At 52.0% G+C, this 14,791-nt stretch overlaps 7 protein-coding genes across 7 annotated transcripts, besides 4 other annotated features; 5 read left to right on the top strand and 2 right to left on the bottom strand.

Annotated features, from left to right (window-relative positions):
- Position 1: part of a microsatellite that runs on past the window's edge.
- A 916-nt stretch (positions 2-917) lies between these two features.
- NFIA_011060 (putative 2-deoxy-D-gluconate 3-dehydrogenase) lies at positions 918-1,865 on the bottom strand (the record flags this gene model as incomplete). The annotated part of the gene is made up of 3 exons (XM_001264320.1): positions 918-1,367; positions 1,434-1,649; positions 1,734-1,865. The coding sequence occupies 3 exons, from the start codon at positions 1,863-1,865 to the stop codon at positions 918-920; spliced, it is 798 nt and encodes a 265-aa protein (XP_001264321.1).
- Positions 1,866-3,542: 1,677 nt separating this feature from the next.
- Positions 3,543-5,612, top strand: NFIA_011050 (fungal specific transcription factor domain-containing protein; the record flags this gene model as incomplete). The annotated part of the gene is made up of 3 exons (XM_001264319.1): positions 3,543-4,734; positions 4,786-5,108; positions 5,157-5,612. 3 exons carry the CDS (start codon positions 3,543-3,545, stop codon positions 5,610-5,612), a joined length of 1,971 nt encoding a protein of 656 aa, XP_001264320.1.
- A 370-nt stretch (positions 5,613-5,982) lies between these two features.
- Positions 5,983-6,871, top strand: NFIA_011040 (SDR family NAD(P)-dependent oxidoreductase; the record flags this gene model as incomplete). Its single annotated transcript, XM_001264318.1, has 3 exons — positions 5,983-6,041; positions 6,094-6,536; positions 6,600-6,871. 3 exons carry the CDS (start codon positions 5,983-5,985, stop codon positions 6,869-6,871), a joined length of 774 nt encoding a protein of 257 aa, XP_001264319.1.
- A 174-nt stretch (positions 6,872-7,045) lies between these two features.
- Positions 7,046-8,298, bottom strand: NFIA_011030 (NAD(P)-dependent alcohol dehydrogenase; the record flags this gene model as incomplete). The annotated part of the gene is made up of 2 exons (XM_001264317.1): positions 7,046-8,188; positions 8,239-8,298. The coding sequence occupies 2 exons, from the start codon at positions 8,296-8,298 to the stop codon at positions 7,046-7,048; spliced, it is 1,203 nt and encodes a 400-aa protein (XP_001264318.1).
- A 705-nt stretch (positions 8,299-9,003) lies between these two features.
- NFIA_011020 (D-mandelate dehydrogenase-like dehydrogenase) lies at positions 9,004-10,338 on the top strand (the record flags this gene model as incomplete). The annotated part of the gene is made up of 7 exons (XM_001264316.1): positions 9,004-9,084; positions 9,138-9,236; positions 9,291-9,405; positions 9,461-9,577; positions 9,633-9,715; positions 9,770-10,051; positions 10,108-10,338. 7 exons carry the CDS (start codon positions 9,004-9,006, stop codon positions 10,336-10,338), a joined length of 1,008 nt encoding a protein of 335 aa, XP_001264317.1.
- A 578-nt stretch (positions 10,339-10,916) lies between these two features.
- Positions 10,917-11,766, top strand: rpl17 (60S ribosomal protein uL22; the record flags this gene model as incomplete). Its single annotated transcript, XM_001264315.1, has 3 exons — positions 10,917-11,196; positions 11,361-11,548; positions 11,608-11,766. The coding sequence occupies 3 exons, from the start codon at positions 10,917-10,919 to the stop codon at positions 11,764-11,766; spliced, it is 627 nt and encodes a 208-aa protein (XP_001264316.1).
- Positions 11,767-12,980: 1,214 nt separating this feature from the next.
- NFIA_011000 (VHS and GAT domain-containing protein) lies at positions 12,981-14,546 on the top strand (the record flags this gene model as incomplete). The annotated part of the gene is made up of 2 exons (XM_001264314.1): positions 12,981-13,148; positions 13,338-14,546. The coding sequence occupies 2 exons, from the start codon at positions 12,981-12,983 to the stop codon at positions 14,544-14,546; spliced, it is 1,377 nt and encodes a 458-aa protein (XP_001264315.1).
- Positions 13,805-13,832: a microsatellite.
- Positions 14,446-14,478: a microsatellite.
- Positions 14,450-14,478: a microsatellite.
- Positions 14,547-14,791: the final 245 nt, after the last annotated feature.

Below are 14,791 nucleotides of genomic sequence, written 5' to 3'. Positions count from 1 at the left end.
CTGCAGGAGGCGAGGCGCTGAGCTGGACGCGCCCAGCCCCTCTTCAGCAGCAATTCACAGCTGGCTCATGATCATTCACCAGTAGACTGGCAGATTTGGCCACATGGAGTGGATATGTGCCAAGTCGAAGAGCATATAAATTAACAGATTGGTCATAGGGTGGCCATAGAGCTGTTTCATATCAGAGAGCCCACACTGAAATCTCCGCTCATATTGGACTGTTGGCTGATGGCTTAGTAGCGACACACCCAATAATATTCCAGGGTTCCAATGTAACTCCCGATAGCTAGCTGACAGGAGCTCAGACCAGGAGGGAATCCCTTCGCCTATTCCCTTCTACCTTGTTCTTCCCTCGAGATGAAACAACTTAACAAGGGTGGCTGCAGTAGATAGTTAACTGTCTTGCTTACCAGAAGGAAGTACCTCTCTAAAGAGCCGAGTCTTTACCTGATTGAGTCACGTGAGACATGGTGTCGCACTAGAAGCAATAGTTTAATCTATTCCTCATGGCATGTCTCATTCGAGTCATTCCCCTTCGCTTTCTATTAGACTAGATATTTTGTGTCTAATCCCGATAATCCAGCTCCGGGCCGTGTTGCCAACCAGGAGGGTCTCTTGCCAACGGTCTCGATTCCAAGAGAATGGGTCCGCTTCAATATGACAAGTCAACGGCCCATACCCGGCTAAATTGCGATGGATACAGTCTCCGGTCCAGGCAGCTTCATTTCGAACCTCTCGGAAGCGCCCAGACACCGGCTATAGGACACTAGAGCAAAGGTGACCTGATATCTTCACGGAGTCAGAGCTCTCAGTGAGCTAACTATGGAGTAATAGTCTGAGTCTTTCCATCATTTCCATGTGCTATCTATTATTATTAACACAATGCCATTCAGGAAGAGTATGTGCTAGCGACACGTTTACCGGCCCATCCAACCTCCGTCGACACAGACCACTTCACCTGAAACATAGCTGCTTGCTTGACTCGCCAAGAACACAATAACACCCTTGAAATCTTCCGGCTTCCCCCATCGGCCAGCTGGGATTCTGGCCATGATGCCAGCATTCCGATTGGCATCATTGATCAAGGCGACGTTCATGTCCGTGTCAATGTACCCAGGGGCGATGGCGTTCACATTGATACCCTTGCTGGCCCACTCGTTGGACAGGGCCTTGGTTAATTGTGCAATGCCGCCTTTCGAGGCTGCATATGCCGGAACGGTGATGCCACCCTGGAACGAAAGAAGCGATGCAACATTGATGATGGAACCACGGCGGCCGGAAGGAAATTCAGACGCATCCCGAGCCAATAGGTAGGCTCCAAATTCACGGCATAGTGTAAACACAGAGGTCAAGTTTACTTCAATAACCTAAGGGATTTCGTGGCCGCAATCAGCTTCTGAAGGATCAAGAACCAGGGGGAAGGTCTGACACACCTCGTCCCAATCCTCGTCGGGAAACTTCTCACTAGGGTGTCTCCTTTGAATGCCGGCACAGTTGAGGAGAATCTCGGGCTTCAGTCCTTGGCTTGTGACTGCTGGAATGATTTTCTTGACTTCTTCTCGTTTCGACAACTCTGCCACGTGAATCCAAGCTTTTCGACCGACTCGGTTGACAATTTCATCGCGGGTTTGTGTGTTTGATTCGTCTCTCTACATGATACCGATCAGTACTCCCTGCCACATGTAGTGCAGCTCTCGCCGAGCTAAAAGCAAAGTTAAGTCTAGTGCTCGTACCTGGATCAGTACAATATCCGCACCAGCTTCAGCAAGGGCAACAGCCATAGCCTGACCGATACCCCTCGTCCCGCCGGTCACAATCGCGGTCTTTCCGCTTAGAGAAAATAATGAAGGAACAGTTGCTGACATTCTGACGGTTGCAGTGGCTTAATTAAGAGAATTGGTTGACTGGTGTTTCCGGTCCTTGTAAATCGATGTTGATGAGATGATGCTGGAGATCGATGCGACGATATATTCTTTTCTTGTCAATGCACCTATGAAACTAGTTCGACGAAGGTCCTGAGAAATACGGTCGACAACAACCGCTTATTTCGGAAAAGATTCTTTATGAGACTCCACCATCGCAACCTGATGACGCTCCATGACCATAAATATCAGCCTGTTGCGTTGCTCATTCCTGTCCCCCACATGCGGGGGCCATCCCACCTGTTGCCTGAAAGGGATACAGCCGTTGCCGTCAATCGCTGCCGGTCCTCCGTCGGCTATTGAACCTGCCCTGAACAGCTAGATACAGAGCACGTGGCTTGTATTGTTACTGTAAGATGACAGTACCTGAATCCGGGGTGTAATCGCCTTCTAACAATGCAACCAAGTCACTGTGCATGCCTTTGATGGAGTCTCAAAATGGAGGAAATCTCATTGTCTCATATTCTCACGTGTGTGAGGGTATGGGCGAGATCAGTAGAAAAGACATTGGATGCCACAATATCCTTTGGCGAATACTGAGCCTCAACCCTGGAGAAGGGACGAGCACTCAATCTTCGCAACAAATTCTCGGCGAACGACTCCTAGGTAGATATCTGCCAGAGTCACTATGGTCATAAGACCCTGATGCCTTCACGAGTCTGTTCGGTGATCTCTGACAATCCCCAAAATGCTATATCATGTCTTGCCAAAGGCCATGGAGTCGGAGAACGCCCCAAGTTACCTAGGATCTCGTATTACCCTTTCATACAACGACCCCCAAACTTATGGTAATGAAGTTGCCGCTCGCAACCTGTACCGTATACGGACCACGAATCATCTTCCCCAGATTTCATTTCGCCCTTCAAATTTACATCAACATCATTCGTGAATAAGTGCTCAAAGAACGCAGGGAATCTGCTCCTGTTCCATCAACAGAGTTATTGAAGTCTAAATTCCATATTGTGGGTCAAGGCGCTCGTGCCTTGACGGCCAGACCTTCCAGGATAATATGGGCCGTTGAGTTGCGTTCTGGAAACATCAACCTTTGCTGCATTTTCATCCATCGTGTATTTGTCTATTGACAGTTTGAAGGTACATCACGCTTGGGTTCAAAGACGACCGTCTCTTTCATCATCTCGAACCAGTCCGTTGAACCGCATTTACCTCACTAATGGACGCGTTCGAATGCCAAGCCTCGCCAGCACCACGTCAATGATGAGAAAATGAGGCCCATGTGCTACTGCTACCAAAATTTAGCACTCTGAGCTGAATCTGTGGCCTTTGCAGCAATGGAACGGGACGAACAGTCTCCGCAGCTGGCAGACACCTCAGGGTCGAGGCGTAAATCTCGCTCCGACTCTTCAGCGAAGCGCGTATCAAGAGCCTGTTTGCACTGCCGACAGCGTAAATCCAAGTGTGATTTGTATGTTCCCAGCCTTCACATGTCACCGATCAGCATCTTTCGTCTGTTTCTCGTCCTCCGTTGTACTGCGCTAACAAGTGAACAGGGACAGCAGTGGCAGTCCTGGGGTACCACCATGTCAGCGGTGTATTCGAGACAGCCGCGAATGTGTCCTTGGGGGTTCAAACCGAGGTGGACGCCGTATTCGCAAAAACAAGATGAAAAATTTCACCCCCGGCACTGACACGTCCACGAGAATAGAACCGCTGATGGACGCGACCAGCCCGTCCACCACAGATAGCCGTCCGAATGCATCTACTTCATACTCCAACCCGGTTGTATTTGTGCAGCCGAACCCTCCAGCGACAGTTGCTGTTTCAGAGGAGGACGAAGATACGGCTTCCATCGGCTCTGTGCCGCGAAATCCGTCAGACGCCTGGCAATGCCTGACAGGCATAGCGAAAAGAGGCGCCGATGACTTGAGTTCGGAACCCCACACCGAATCTGCGCGTCCTGGTCCGAACGGTTTCCCACCATTCTCGGCATTTCAGAACGGCGCAGCTACGGATTTTCACCCGACCAGTGGTATCAGAGCCTACAGGCTGGTACAGACGAGGTCTCTGGACCCAGGAACAGTGTGGCAGCTTGTGGCTCGTTATGCCGAGAATTTTCATCCCTATCTTCCCCTGGTGCCGCGAAAATACTTTGATCGCAATGCGCTTGACGCTTTCGCCACTAATGAGAAACACTTGTTGACCGCGGTACTGACCATTGCCTCCAAAGACCTGGTCGAACGCCCGGAGATCCACGAATACTGCTCCAAGTACATGCATGAGCTCATCTCTGGCATTGCTGCTGGTGCCGATTGCGATGTGGAGGCCGTCGAGGCGCTACTCCTCCTTGCCGAGTGGGAACCCCAGGGTCTTCGGCCGCGGATCGAGCGAGTTGGGCGTGGCGAGGAGGACCGAGCCGCCTGGATGCATGTCGGGCTTGCTTTGCGATCGGGCTATTTCCTCGGCTTAGACCGCACGTCTTTTCGGGGTGATGCGTCAGGGGATACGGAAACAGAAGCCCGCAGGCGACTGGCGTGGACCTGCTGCTACATCTCCGACCGGCTGATTTCCGTCCGTATTGGGCGGGCTTTCTGGTCGCGAGGTCCAGGACCAATGACGGGTCTTGTCAGCCAGGATTTCCCTTCACTACAACCTGTCAAGAGCGATGAAGAAGATTATGCAAAGATTTTCCAAGCGACACTGGATCTTACACAACTCTATAACAACGTTCACGATGTACTCTACTCCGGGATGCGGACCAGCAATCAGATGATGCTCATGGGCGACTATGTGAAATACGTGGACGATTTCCGCCTTGCGATTCTCCGCTGGAAGTCCCGCTGGGGCTCGCTTCCCTGTATGGCATGACCCCATATGCTTACGCTGTCAGTCACTTACGCATTTGCAGGTTCCACACCGATGCGAGCCACATTGCAGTTGTCGTACGAGTATCTGAGGCTCTATACGAACGCATTTGCATTTCAAGCTGCCATCTCCCAGTCACTCGTCTCAAAGCATAAAAACAACAATCAGTCGCAAAGGGAGCATTTGCGCGCGACTTTCAACAATGTGGCATCAATGCAGGATGCGCGCTTCATTTACGAGTCTGTCGATGCTGCGAAGGCGTACCTGACTATCCTTGTTGACGAAGTGCATCCGGAAAAGCACTTGCATTTCATGCCTTTGAGGTTTTATCTGTATGGAATCTATGCAGCGGTCTTCTTATATAAGGTGGGACGGTCGTTTAAAATGATTCGAGTATGAACTGACCTCCAGCAGGCACGTTCGTTCGGTGTCATGCTGAACTCGGAGGAGATGAAGGTGCGAGAACTGGTCACTCGCACCACCGAAGTCCTGAAGCGAGCAAGTGCCGGGCCCGATGATATTGGGGCTCGATATGCGCGGCTGTTGGAGCTATTGTGGCAGTCTAAACCTGCGCCTGCTCTCTCCCCTACGGCAACCCACCGAAGCAGCGATCTCTTGATGCAGAATACCCTCAATCGCCTGCCGGAGCAGAGTCATCATGTGCATTTCAGTCCTGCCAATGACTTCTCTTGGCTGGACCTTGAAGCAGTCGGAGACTTTGTGTCTGGAGATCAGATGCCAGGAACGGGTACTCTAGCATTTGATGCATTCCAACAGGAGCCTGATTTGTATCAATCAGGGCAGGACCGTTCTCAGCCGTGGCAGATGTCACCCTGGGTCGGTGACATGGCCGGCAACCTTTTGTTCTAAAAGCATGCTTCGGGAGTGCGTTACTCGTTACTCGTTACTTCACATACTTCATACCGGTCCAGACTTGAGAGCAGCAGATTCAGTCTTAAGGTTTTGGCGTGGGTTGCATACTCTACTGCAAATCCTTTTCCGTGTGATTCCAGCTCACCTCCGAGACATTGTTACCCCCACACTGTTGATGCGGGACTGCGGGGCAACGATACGCTCTTTCTCGGGGGTTGCTCCGAGGAAGCAAACAGCTGCCAAGTGGATACCCGAGGGACGAGGCATTGATCATCGTCTTCTCCCCCGAGTATCAAAGGGTTGTTCTATAGTCTGCCTCTTGTTCTCAACGGTGCAGATCATATTGTCACTCTAATACTATTTACCAATGGCACAGTTGAATGACGTTCGCGGCCGATTGGCCCTCATCACAGGGGCATCTGGAGGGTGAGTTCTTTCTATCCACTTGTAGCTGTTCTGGTGCTGACGCTTGCACTAGGATTGGAGCAGCATGTGCTCGTCAACTGGCCCAGAAGGGGGTCCATCTCGCCCTGACTTACTCTACCAACCTCGAGGCAATGAATATACTTGTAAAAGAGCTTAGATCCAGTCAACCGGCAGCAGATGGCGCCGATGCACTTCGCATGTCAATCCACCAGGTTGACGTTGCATCTGCCGACCAGATCCAGACCATGTTCGCACAGATTGACAAGGAGCACGGACAGCGACCGGACATTCTTGTCTCCAACGCAGGCTACGGCAAGCGCATCCCACAGGTCTGGGATATCTCACTGGAAGAATTCGACTATACTATCAACGTGAATCTGCGGGCCTCCTTCATCCTAGTGAAGGGGGTTGTCGACCATATGAGGGACCAGCGCTGGGGTCGGATCGTCTTTATGTCTTCGATCGCTGGGTATGGTGGTGGAATCAACGGATGTCGTAAGTGCAAAAGCCTTTATCCTCGACCAGAAGCACGGATAGTTAGCTGACACTTATCAATAGATTACGCCGCTTCAAAAGGCGGGATGACTGGCATGATGAAGAATCTCGCAACTCGCCTGGCGGAATACAATATCAGCGTCAATGACGTGGCGCCGGCCATGATAGGCGACACTGGCATGATTCCCAGCGCGCAAGCCATCCCTGAGGTTGCCGCGGGAATTCCGCTTGGTCGACTGGGTACCCCTGAGGAAGTGGCTAATGTTGTGAGCATGCTCGTGACGACGGGCTACATGACTGGCCAGAGTCTGTTGCTGGCGGGTGGATTAAAATAAATGCACTTGTGAATACTTTAACATGTATCAGGAAATACATCACGTAAGTCCATGTCATAATCTTCTGTACACCACATGTAACGCGTAAGGTACGCCTGCTCTTCGGTCCACCAATATCGAGTCCTCATTTGCAAACAGGGTATACATTGCAGACGTGCACAAACAAATCAAATTCTAGCTCTCAATGACAACCTTGACCACCGGCCTGCCAGTCTCATCCACTCCTTTCCCCGCCAGGGCAAACGCCCGACTCCCATCCTCAAGTTTGACCCGATGCGTAACAACCTGCTTCTCAACATGGTCAAGCTTCCCACTAGCCATCAACTCAATTGCAGCCGGGTACGCATGGCCATCATACCGGAACGTACCAATGATATCCACCTCCCGGAGCGCTGCGGCGCTCACCGGGAGCGTCTGGATGGGATTCCCCATCCCGATCTGCACGAGGACTGCGCCAGGGCTGGCAGCGTAGATCCCCGCCTGCACGCACGCCGGCACGCCCGTACACTCGTACACGCGCACAAACCCCGACGCAACCCCATTCGCTTCTTTCAGCGCCGCCGCGGTCCGCTGCGCGTTCTGCATGGCGTACGCGGCGTGCTCTGCGGCAGGGGCGTCCGGTGCAGGGGGTGGGTTGGCGGCATCGCCGCCCTTGGGGAGGAGGTGGGTCTTCAGGCCTAGGTTGAGGGAGTTTGCGATCTCGAGACGGGCCGGGTCGATGTCCGCGATGACGATGGAGGTGAAGGGCTGGGAGGTGGCTAGTGCAGCTGCGAGGAGGAGGCCGATGGCTCCGGCGCCGAAGATCAGCGCGGCAGTCTGGTCGCCTTGTTCGGTGGCCAGGTCCACTTCGGCTGGTGTGGGCGGGTGCGAGCGGCGGATGGCGTGCAGGCAGACGGCGAGGGGCTCGACGAGGGCGCCGCCGGCGTAGGAGACACTCTCAGGAAGCTTGTGGCAGAGGTCGGCGGGGTGGTTGGTGAGTTCCATGAGGGTGCCGTCGAGATGGGGGAAGAGCTTGGCGCTGCTGCGGAACTTCATGTCCGGGCAGATGTTGTAGCGGCCGGTGCGGCAGAGGGTGCAGGTGCGGCAGGGGAGGCCGACTTCGAGCGCGACGCGATCGCCGACCTGCAGGGTTGTCACGTCTGGTCCGACGGCTGTGACGGTGCCGGAGGATTCGTGGCCCAGGCACATGGGCTCGCGCACGACGAAGTCGCCATTGCGGCCGTGGTTGTAGTAGTGAAGGTCTGAGCCGCAGAGACCGGTTGCGCGGATGGCGACTTGGACTTCGGAGCCGGTGGGAGGAGAGATGGGTCGTGATTCCTGATGCTGTTATTATCGAGCTGTGGTTGTACCTTCAGATTGATACGTACCAGGCGGAGATCTTTGGCTCCGTGGAGGACGAGTGCTGTTGTGGTGGTTGTGGTGGTCATGGTGCTTGTTGAAATGTCCTTGTCGACAAGATCAAGGAGTACCTTGGAAGAGAAAAGCTTTTATTCTCATTGCTCATGGCAGAATAATTATTATGGATGATTCCGAAGCATCATCAGTCATTCCATCTTCTCTTCCCCTCGTCGGCCATTGAACAACGTGGGGTCATACCGGATTTGCTCCGCAGCGGGAATTGAAGTGCTTTTCAATAGCCGACATTGCGGATTACCATCATAACATGATGTATTTAAGAACAACGCAGTCGGGAGTATCTGAATTTAAAGACAGTTCTTCTGTATTCAGTGATTTATATGTATTTACCTCGGTCTATTTTAGTTTATCTGAACGTTAGCTAGTATCGTTCCTCAGTTCTTCTGCATCTGGCGCAAGTATTGTCACTGGACTCGCTGTATCGTAGTTTGTATTGATGTATTGAGGTATCAACCCGGCGTAATACCATACTGTAATACTGGTAACCCCCACGCAAAATGGAGGATCTCCGGGAAATGATAACCAAGATGAAGTCGAGAAACACGATCAGGATCCAGATACTAGTCAGGTGAATCCTTTCAATTATCTCTTGATATCTTCTATCCTTCTTTCTTCTTATCTTAATTGCTCTGTCTCTCCCTGCGCTCTATTCTTGAACATCGGATTCTTCTTACACCGCGATAAGAGCTCTCACCCCGCTCTCCAACTCTGACATCATGCCCTCCGCTCTACTCATCGGTGCCATCACCCACGCGAGAAAGGAGTGGGAAGATCTCTCGTCCATTCTGACTCTAAAGGTGAGCTCGCGATTGTGGTCTGGTGGAGTGTCGACTCTAATGGAGCGTTGAAGGAATTCCCCGAAGGCACCAGAGACGAGTTCATCCGGAATTGCAAAGACGGCCAGTACGATGATGTGGTAGTGATTTACCGATCCAATGTGTCTACCAAGGTAAGCGTGGCAGTGGAACGCGGCGATAAAGGTCTAGTTACTGATTGAGTTCAGTTCACCGGTCCATTCGACGCAGAGTTGCTCTCTGTCCTTCCCAAGTCATTAAAGTATATCTGCCACAATGGGGCTGGCTACGACAACATTGACATCCCGGCCTGTTCAGAGAAGGGTGCGATCATCTATGGCTTTCTGATACAGAAATCAGAAAAGCTGATAAAGTACAGGAATTGCCGTTTCCAGTACCCCAGTCGCCGTGAACCACGCAACTGCCGACGTTGGCATCTTCCTGATGATTGGCGCTTTGCGCCAGGCTTATATCCCCTTATCTGCTCTCCGCGCCGGTTAGTAATTTGCCGTTCAATTCTACGAAACTCGAGAAATTGACAACGTCCGTAGGTCAATGGCAGGGAAAGACTACGCTCGGGCATGACCCACAGGGCAAGGTGCTTGGTATTCTCGGGATGGGAGGAATCGGAAGGGTAAGCCCTGTACTTTCAAGTCACAGGATCCGGCAGCTGATTGCATTGCAATAGGAAATGGCCAATCGCGCACGAGCTTTCGGAATGAAGATACAATACCACAACAGATCGAGACTCTCGCCAGAGCTTGAGGGGGATGCGCAGTATGTCTCGTTTGATGAGTTGCTGGCGAACGCGGATGTCCTCAGCTTGAACCTCGCCCTCAATGCCAAAACTCGCCATATCATTGGAGAGACGGAGTTCCAAAAGATGAAAGACGGGGTGGTCATTGTGAACACGGCTCGTGGTGCTTTGATTGACGAAAAGGCTCTGGTCGCCGCTTTGGATTCCGGCAAGGTAAGCTTCATCCTATCCTACTTCCTTGAGTTATGGGTGGTAACGTAATCCGACAGGTCATGTCGGCTGGTTTGGATGTGTATGAGAACGAGCCCGAGATCGAACCTGGACTTGTAAATAACCCCCGCGTGATGCTGCTACCGCATATTGGAACCGCGACCTGTGAGACCCAGAAGGAAATGGAGCTGTTGGTCTTGAACAACTTGCGCTCGGCGGTGGAGAAGGGCGAGATGATCACATTGGTGCCGGAGCAGAAGGATATCTTCAAGGGGCAGAACGGAAAGTAATTGATGACTCAATAGACCTTATTTTCTTCTAAATAGAGCAATGCACATTTCATAGACAAAGATATCCCTACCAATAACCATATTAACGTTGAATGAGTGAGATAAAGACACCTTACAGACAAGTATGAAGTAACTTCTGATGTTCTTATCTGCCGGGCGGTGAGTGATTTGACTACCGGACTGGGTCTAGTGTTAGGGCTCGCTTAGGGCGTGCGGGCGCCAAGAGCGAAAAGCGCACTACAACGAGCGAGCTTCGCGATCTCAAGATTCCAGCGGCCGACCAAAGCAAAGCGACAAAACTTCTCATCCGACATCGAGGACCACCCCGCTCGGCAACCGCATCAAGATGGTGAGTGTTTTTGGCATTATTCAAGACGACGGAAACGATGGCGAAGGAATGGATCGAAAAGGAAAAAAGAAAGGCAGACGGCAGGAGTTGAGGAAATACGCTCAGAACGTTTCCCGTTGCACCGGCGATGTTCGACTTTTACCTGCGTGGTTTCTGGCTGTGGCCTGTTCACGAAAGAAGAATCTCGACAATTTGAATCATACCGACGCCATCGTTCCCGCTCCGTTTCATGCGTCGTGAAGGAATTGGGAATAGGACATGGTTTTTGCTGATGTTGGGTCTTTGTTTGCATCAGGTCCGTTACGCTGCTCAGGACATTCCGGCCGCAAAGAGCGCCCGCGCCCGGGGCTCTTACCTGCGTGTCAGCTTCAAGAACACCCGTGAGACCGCTCAGGCCATCAACGGCATGAAGCTGCAGCGCGCCCTTACTTTCCTCGAGAACGTCAAGACCAAGACCGAGGTCGTTCCCTTCCGGCGGTACGCTGGCAGCATTGGTCGCACTGCTCAGGGTGAGTGTCGGCAATTTCTTATCCCTTGAATTGGAGATATCGGTGGAGGTATATGGGATAGTCTTGTGGTTTTCGCAAAGACGAAGCGAGAATGCTTTGTGCATGGAACGCAGATCGATGACCATTGGGGAACATATTGAAATCAGATGCTGACTATATTACAGGCAAGCAGTGGGGTGTCAGCAAGGCTCGCTGGCCCGTCAAGTCCGCTCAGTTCCTCCTCGACCTCCTGAAGAACGCTGAGGCCAACGCCGACACCAAGGGTCTCGACACCGGCAACCTCATTGTCAAGCACATCCAGGTCAACCAGGCTCCCAAGGGCCGGAGACGCACCTACCGTGCTCACGGTCGTGTACGTTGACCTACGTTTCACCGCTGGAAGTCAACCAAAGAGACTAACTCGGAGTCTAGATCAACCCCTACATGACCAACCCCTGCCACATCGAGCTCATCCTTACCGAGGGTGAGGAGACCGTCCAGAAGGCTCCCCAAGTTGTCAAGAAGGAGGGTGCTCACCTCAGCTCCCGCCAGCGTGGTACTCAGATCCGCCGTGCCCTCATCGAGGCATAAGCGGGCTGTAGATGTCGGGGGGTTAGGGTAGTCGGAAAATGAATGGGAAGCCGGAGTTTGCTGTTGTACGGAACAAATACCTGGTCACGGAAAGGAATGCAAAAGAATTTCCATTATTCTATCTTCTGAATAAAACGAAAAAATTCGAAACCAAACGGGCGATGAGCATGAGACAAAAGACATAGGCTAGGGGCATCTCGTGGAGGGTCCATCAGCATTGACCTTTGACAGGTCTGATTCCTTTTTGGTTCTGTCTTCGTCCGACCGTTTCGAGGCTGGGATTGAGTGACTGCGGTTCTCGTCCGGCAATCGGTTGATGATCGGTTTCTTGTCTTGGTACAACCAGCCCCGGACCTTCTCTCATATATTTCGAGATAATGTCGAGCGTTATTTCATGAACGGGATACGGATTCATCTTTTCCTTGATACCTACCAAATCTTGATGTTTCGAGACTACTCGGATCCAGACCATTAGACTCTGCAGTGTAACAACATGAAACTTTCGCTTATCTCTTGTAGTCTGTAGTCCAAATTGAACTCAAAACGTATCACCAGCCATAGTGCTTGACCAAAGGAAGGCGACATTCGTCAGCTTCTGCAACATATTCGTTGATGCCTTGAGAAGCCAAGCGTGGCGGTGCTGCTTTGCTTGTCTTTTCCAACCAGACCATAGCAGTCGATCCGGAGCTTAAAGTGGTTCAACAAATCACTCGTCGCGTGCTGATGGAGTAAGACTCTTAATTCCGATATGCATACGTATCAAGTGTACTCGGTTGCATCACCTGCTCAGACGACAGCGTGGAAAGAATAACTCCCTTGCGACCGATGGACCGATGACTGATATTGAATAATACTCATCATTCAGATAACGGAAAGCTGGCTTGCGTGTCCTCGACGCACATTGCCACTGCCACGGGCCTACTGAACCATATATTTCAGACTACGGTTTGTGGCTCGTGGCTATAATTATGGTTATGGTCATGGTTATGGTTCTGATTATGCTCCAGGCACATCGGGGATTTTGTTGTTTCTGCCTTCCGTGCAGAGGTACTGCCTAAACTTCCCCGTACTTAGGCTACTTTGTACCTAGTTGGGGTTGTCAGCTGCACTGGTGTTTATCTGGCCGATCTGTCTACTTTTCCTCTCCTGTTGACTCACCACTATATTCTGCGAGGAGTCCTTGTTGTATATCTCGTTTTCAAGTGTTCTCTATAATGAAGCGCATATTTGGTTCTCTCAGCAAGCGCTCGAGTGAGTCCCCATCCGCCCCTTTTATGGACCCTTGTTCACCCCCGGGACGCTCATTAGAAATAGGCCCATCGCTCAACAGCCCTTCGGAGTACCCGGATGACTCGCCCGAGGGAACGATTCTGAAAGCAGTGGTACGTGCGACCGTCGGAAATACCGTCCAAGTGACGTCAAATCGTTGAATAATCGCTAATGCGACCACTCGGGATTACAGAAAGATTTCTGCGAGAGCGGGGGACAGCAAGACAGCCGAGTACGTTGACTCATTTGGCTCACCAACTGCGCCGTCATTGCAAAACATCGCTAATATCCTGGTCGCATAGCAAGGAAACGAATTCGTTCACCTGCCCGCCATAGTCGAAAGCGCAGAGTCCAGCCCCAATGCCGCCAGAGAGGCTGCTCAGCGGCTTCGCAAATACCTGTCCGATCCAGCCTCAACTCCAGCCCAGATCCAATACAATGCGATTATGCTAATGCGCATACTCATCGACAATCCGGGCCACACGTTTACACGCAACATCGATGCCAAGTTCGTCGCTACGATAAAGGATCTCCTGCGTGATGGGTGGGACCTCAACGTGCAACACTTCCTGCGGGAAACGCTGGGTGCCATCGAGTCGCAGCGACAGTGGGACGAGGATCTAGCGCCGCTGATGCAGATGTGGAAGAAGGAGAAGAGTAAGCTGAGCAGACAGAACAGTGGGGTACGCTTGTCAGGTCATGGTGAAGTAGCGAAATGCATTGCTAACGGTTCGCGGTTTGGGCAGAGCACCTGGAGATCCTCACGGTCGCAGCACCAGCAACAGCAGCAGCAGCAGGCATACCCATACATGCAGATCTCTGCCCGGCCTGCCTCGACACTACCACCACCAGATGAACTCGCTGCTCGCGTGACGGAAGCCAAAACGTCGGCCAAGTTACTCCTGCAGTTTGTTCAGTCGACGCCGCCCACAGAGTTCAACGGAAACGAGCTCATCAAGGAATTCTGTACTCGTTGCCAGACGGCATCCCGCGCCATACAGAACTATATACACTCGACGAATCCCGCACCCGACGAGAACACGCTTCAGACCTTAATCGAGACGAACGATGAGCTGTCGGTCGCGTTGTCCAAGTACCAGCATGCGTTCCTCAGCGCCCGCAAAGCAACTGGCAACTCGGGGAGCCAGTCACCAGTTCCATCGAACGGAGCCACTGAGACTGAGACCAATCGCCCACTCCCTGCGCTCCCAGTGCCACAGCGAGAAGAGCAAAGCGCCTCGCCCTCGGTCTTCTCACCACCGCAGCAGCAGCAGCAGCAGAGCACTGCAACAGTGGCTCCTTTGTCAACGGCGCCTCCGACGGCAGCTCCGGTGGGTAATAATGCGGCTCGGTACGAGTACCGGTCGGAGGATTTCCAGGTACAGAATCCGTTTGCGGATGACTACAGCACAACCAACAACAACAACAACAACAACAACAACAGTCTGGGTGCCACAGAGAACCAACACCAGGCAGGATCATACCAACGTCCTACGCAGCGCACTCTTTGAGATCGTGGTGATTTACTTCAGGCTCAGCCATTTCTGGCTGGCTTGTTTCAAGTATTGGCAATTTCAGACGATTGGGCGTTCTTGAGCCACTTTGCTTTTCGGTGCAATCTAGCCGCTTTCATTATGATGGATACAATTGATGCGATACCACTTTTGCGGATCATGAGCATTGGATATTCCCCCCTGCGTTTTGATTACTTGTGGCATTACACCCCCCTTTTGCGTGTGATATAATTCGTGGATTT

This window comes from Aspergillus fischeri, genomic scaffold, assembly GCF_000149645.3.
Source record: "Aspergillus fischeri NRRL 181 1099437636249 genomic scaffold, whole genome shotgun sequence".
In the NCBI taxonomy this organism is placed as follows: Eukaryota; Fungi; Ascomycota; class Eurotiomycetes; order Eurotiales; family Aspergillaceae; genus Aspergillus; species Aspergillus fischeri.
This window is presented reverse-complemented; position numbering and strand designations above follow the sequence as displayed.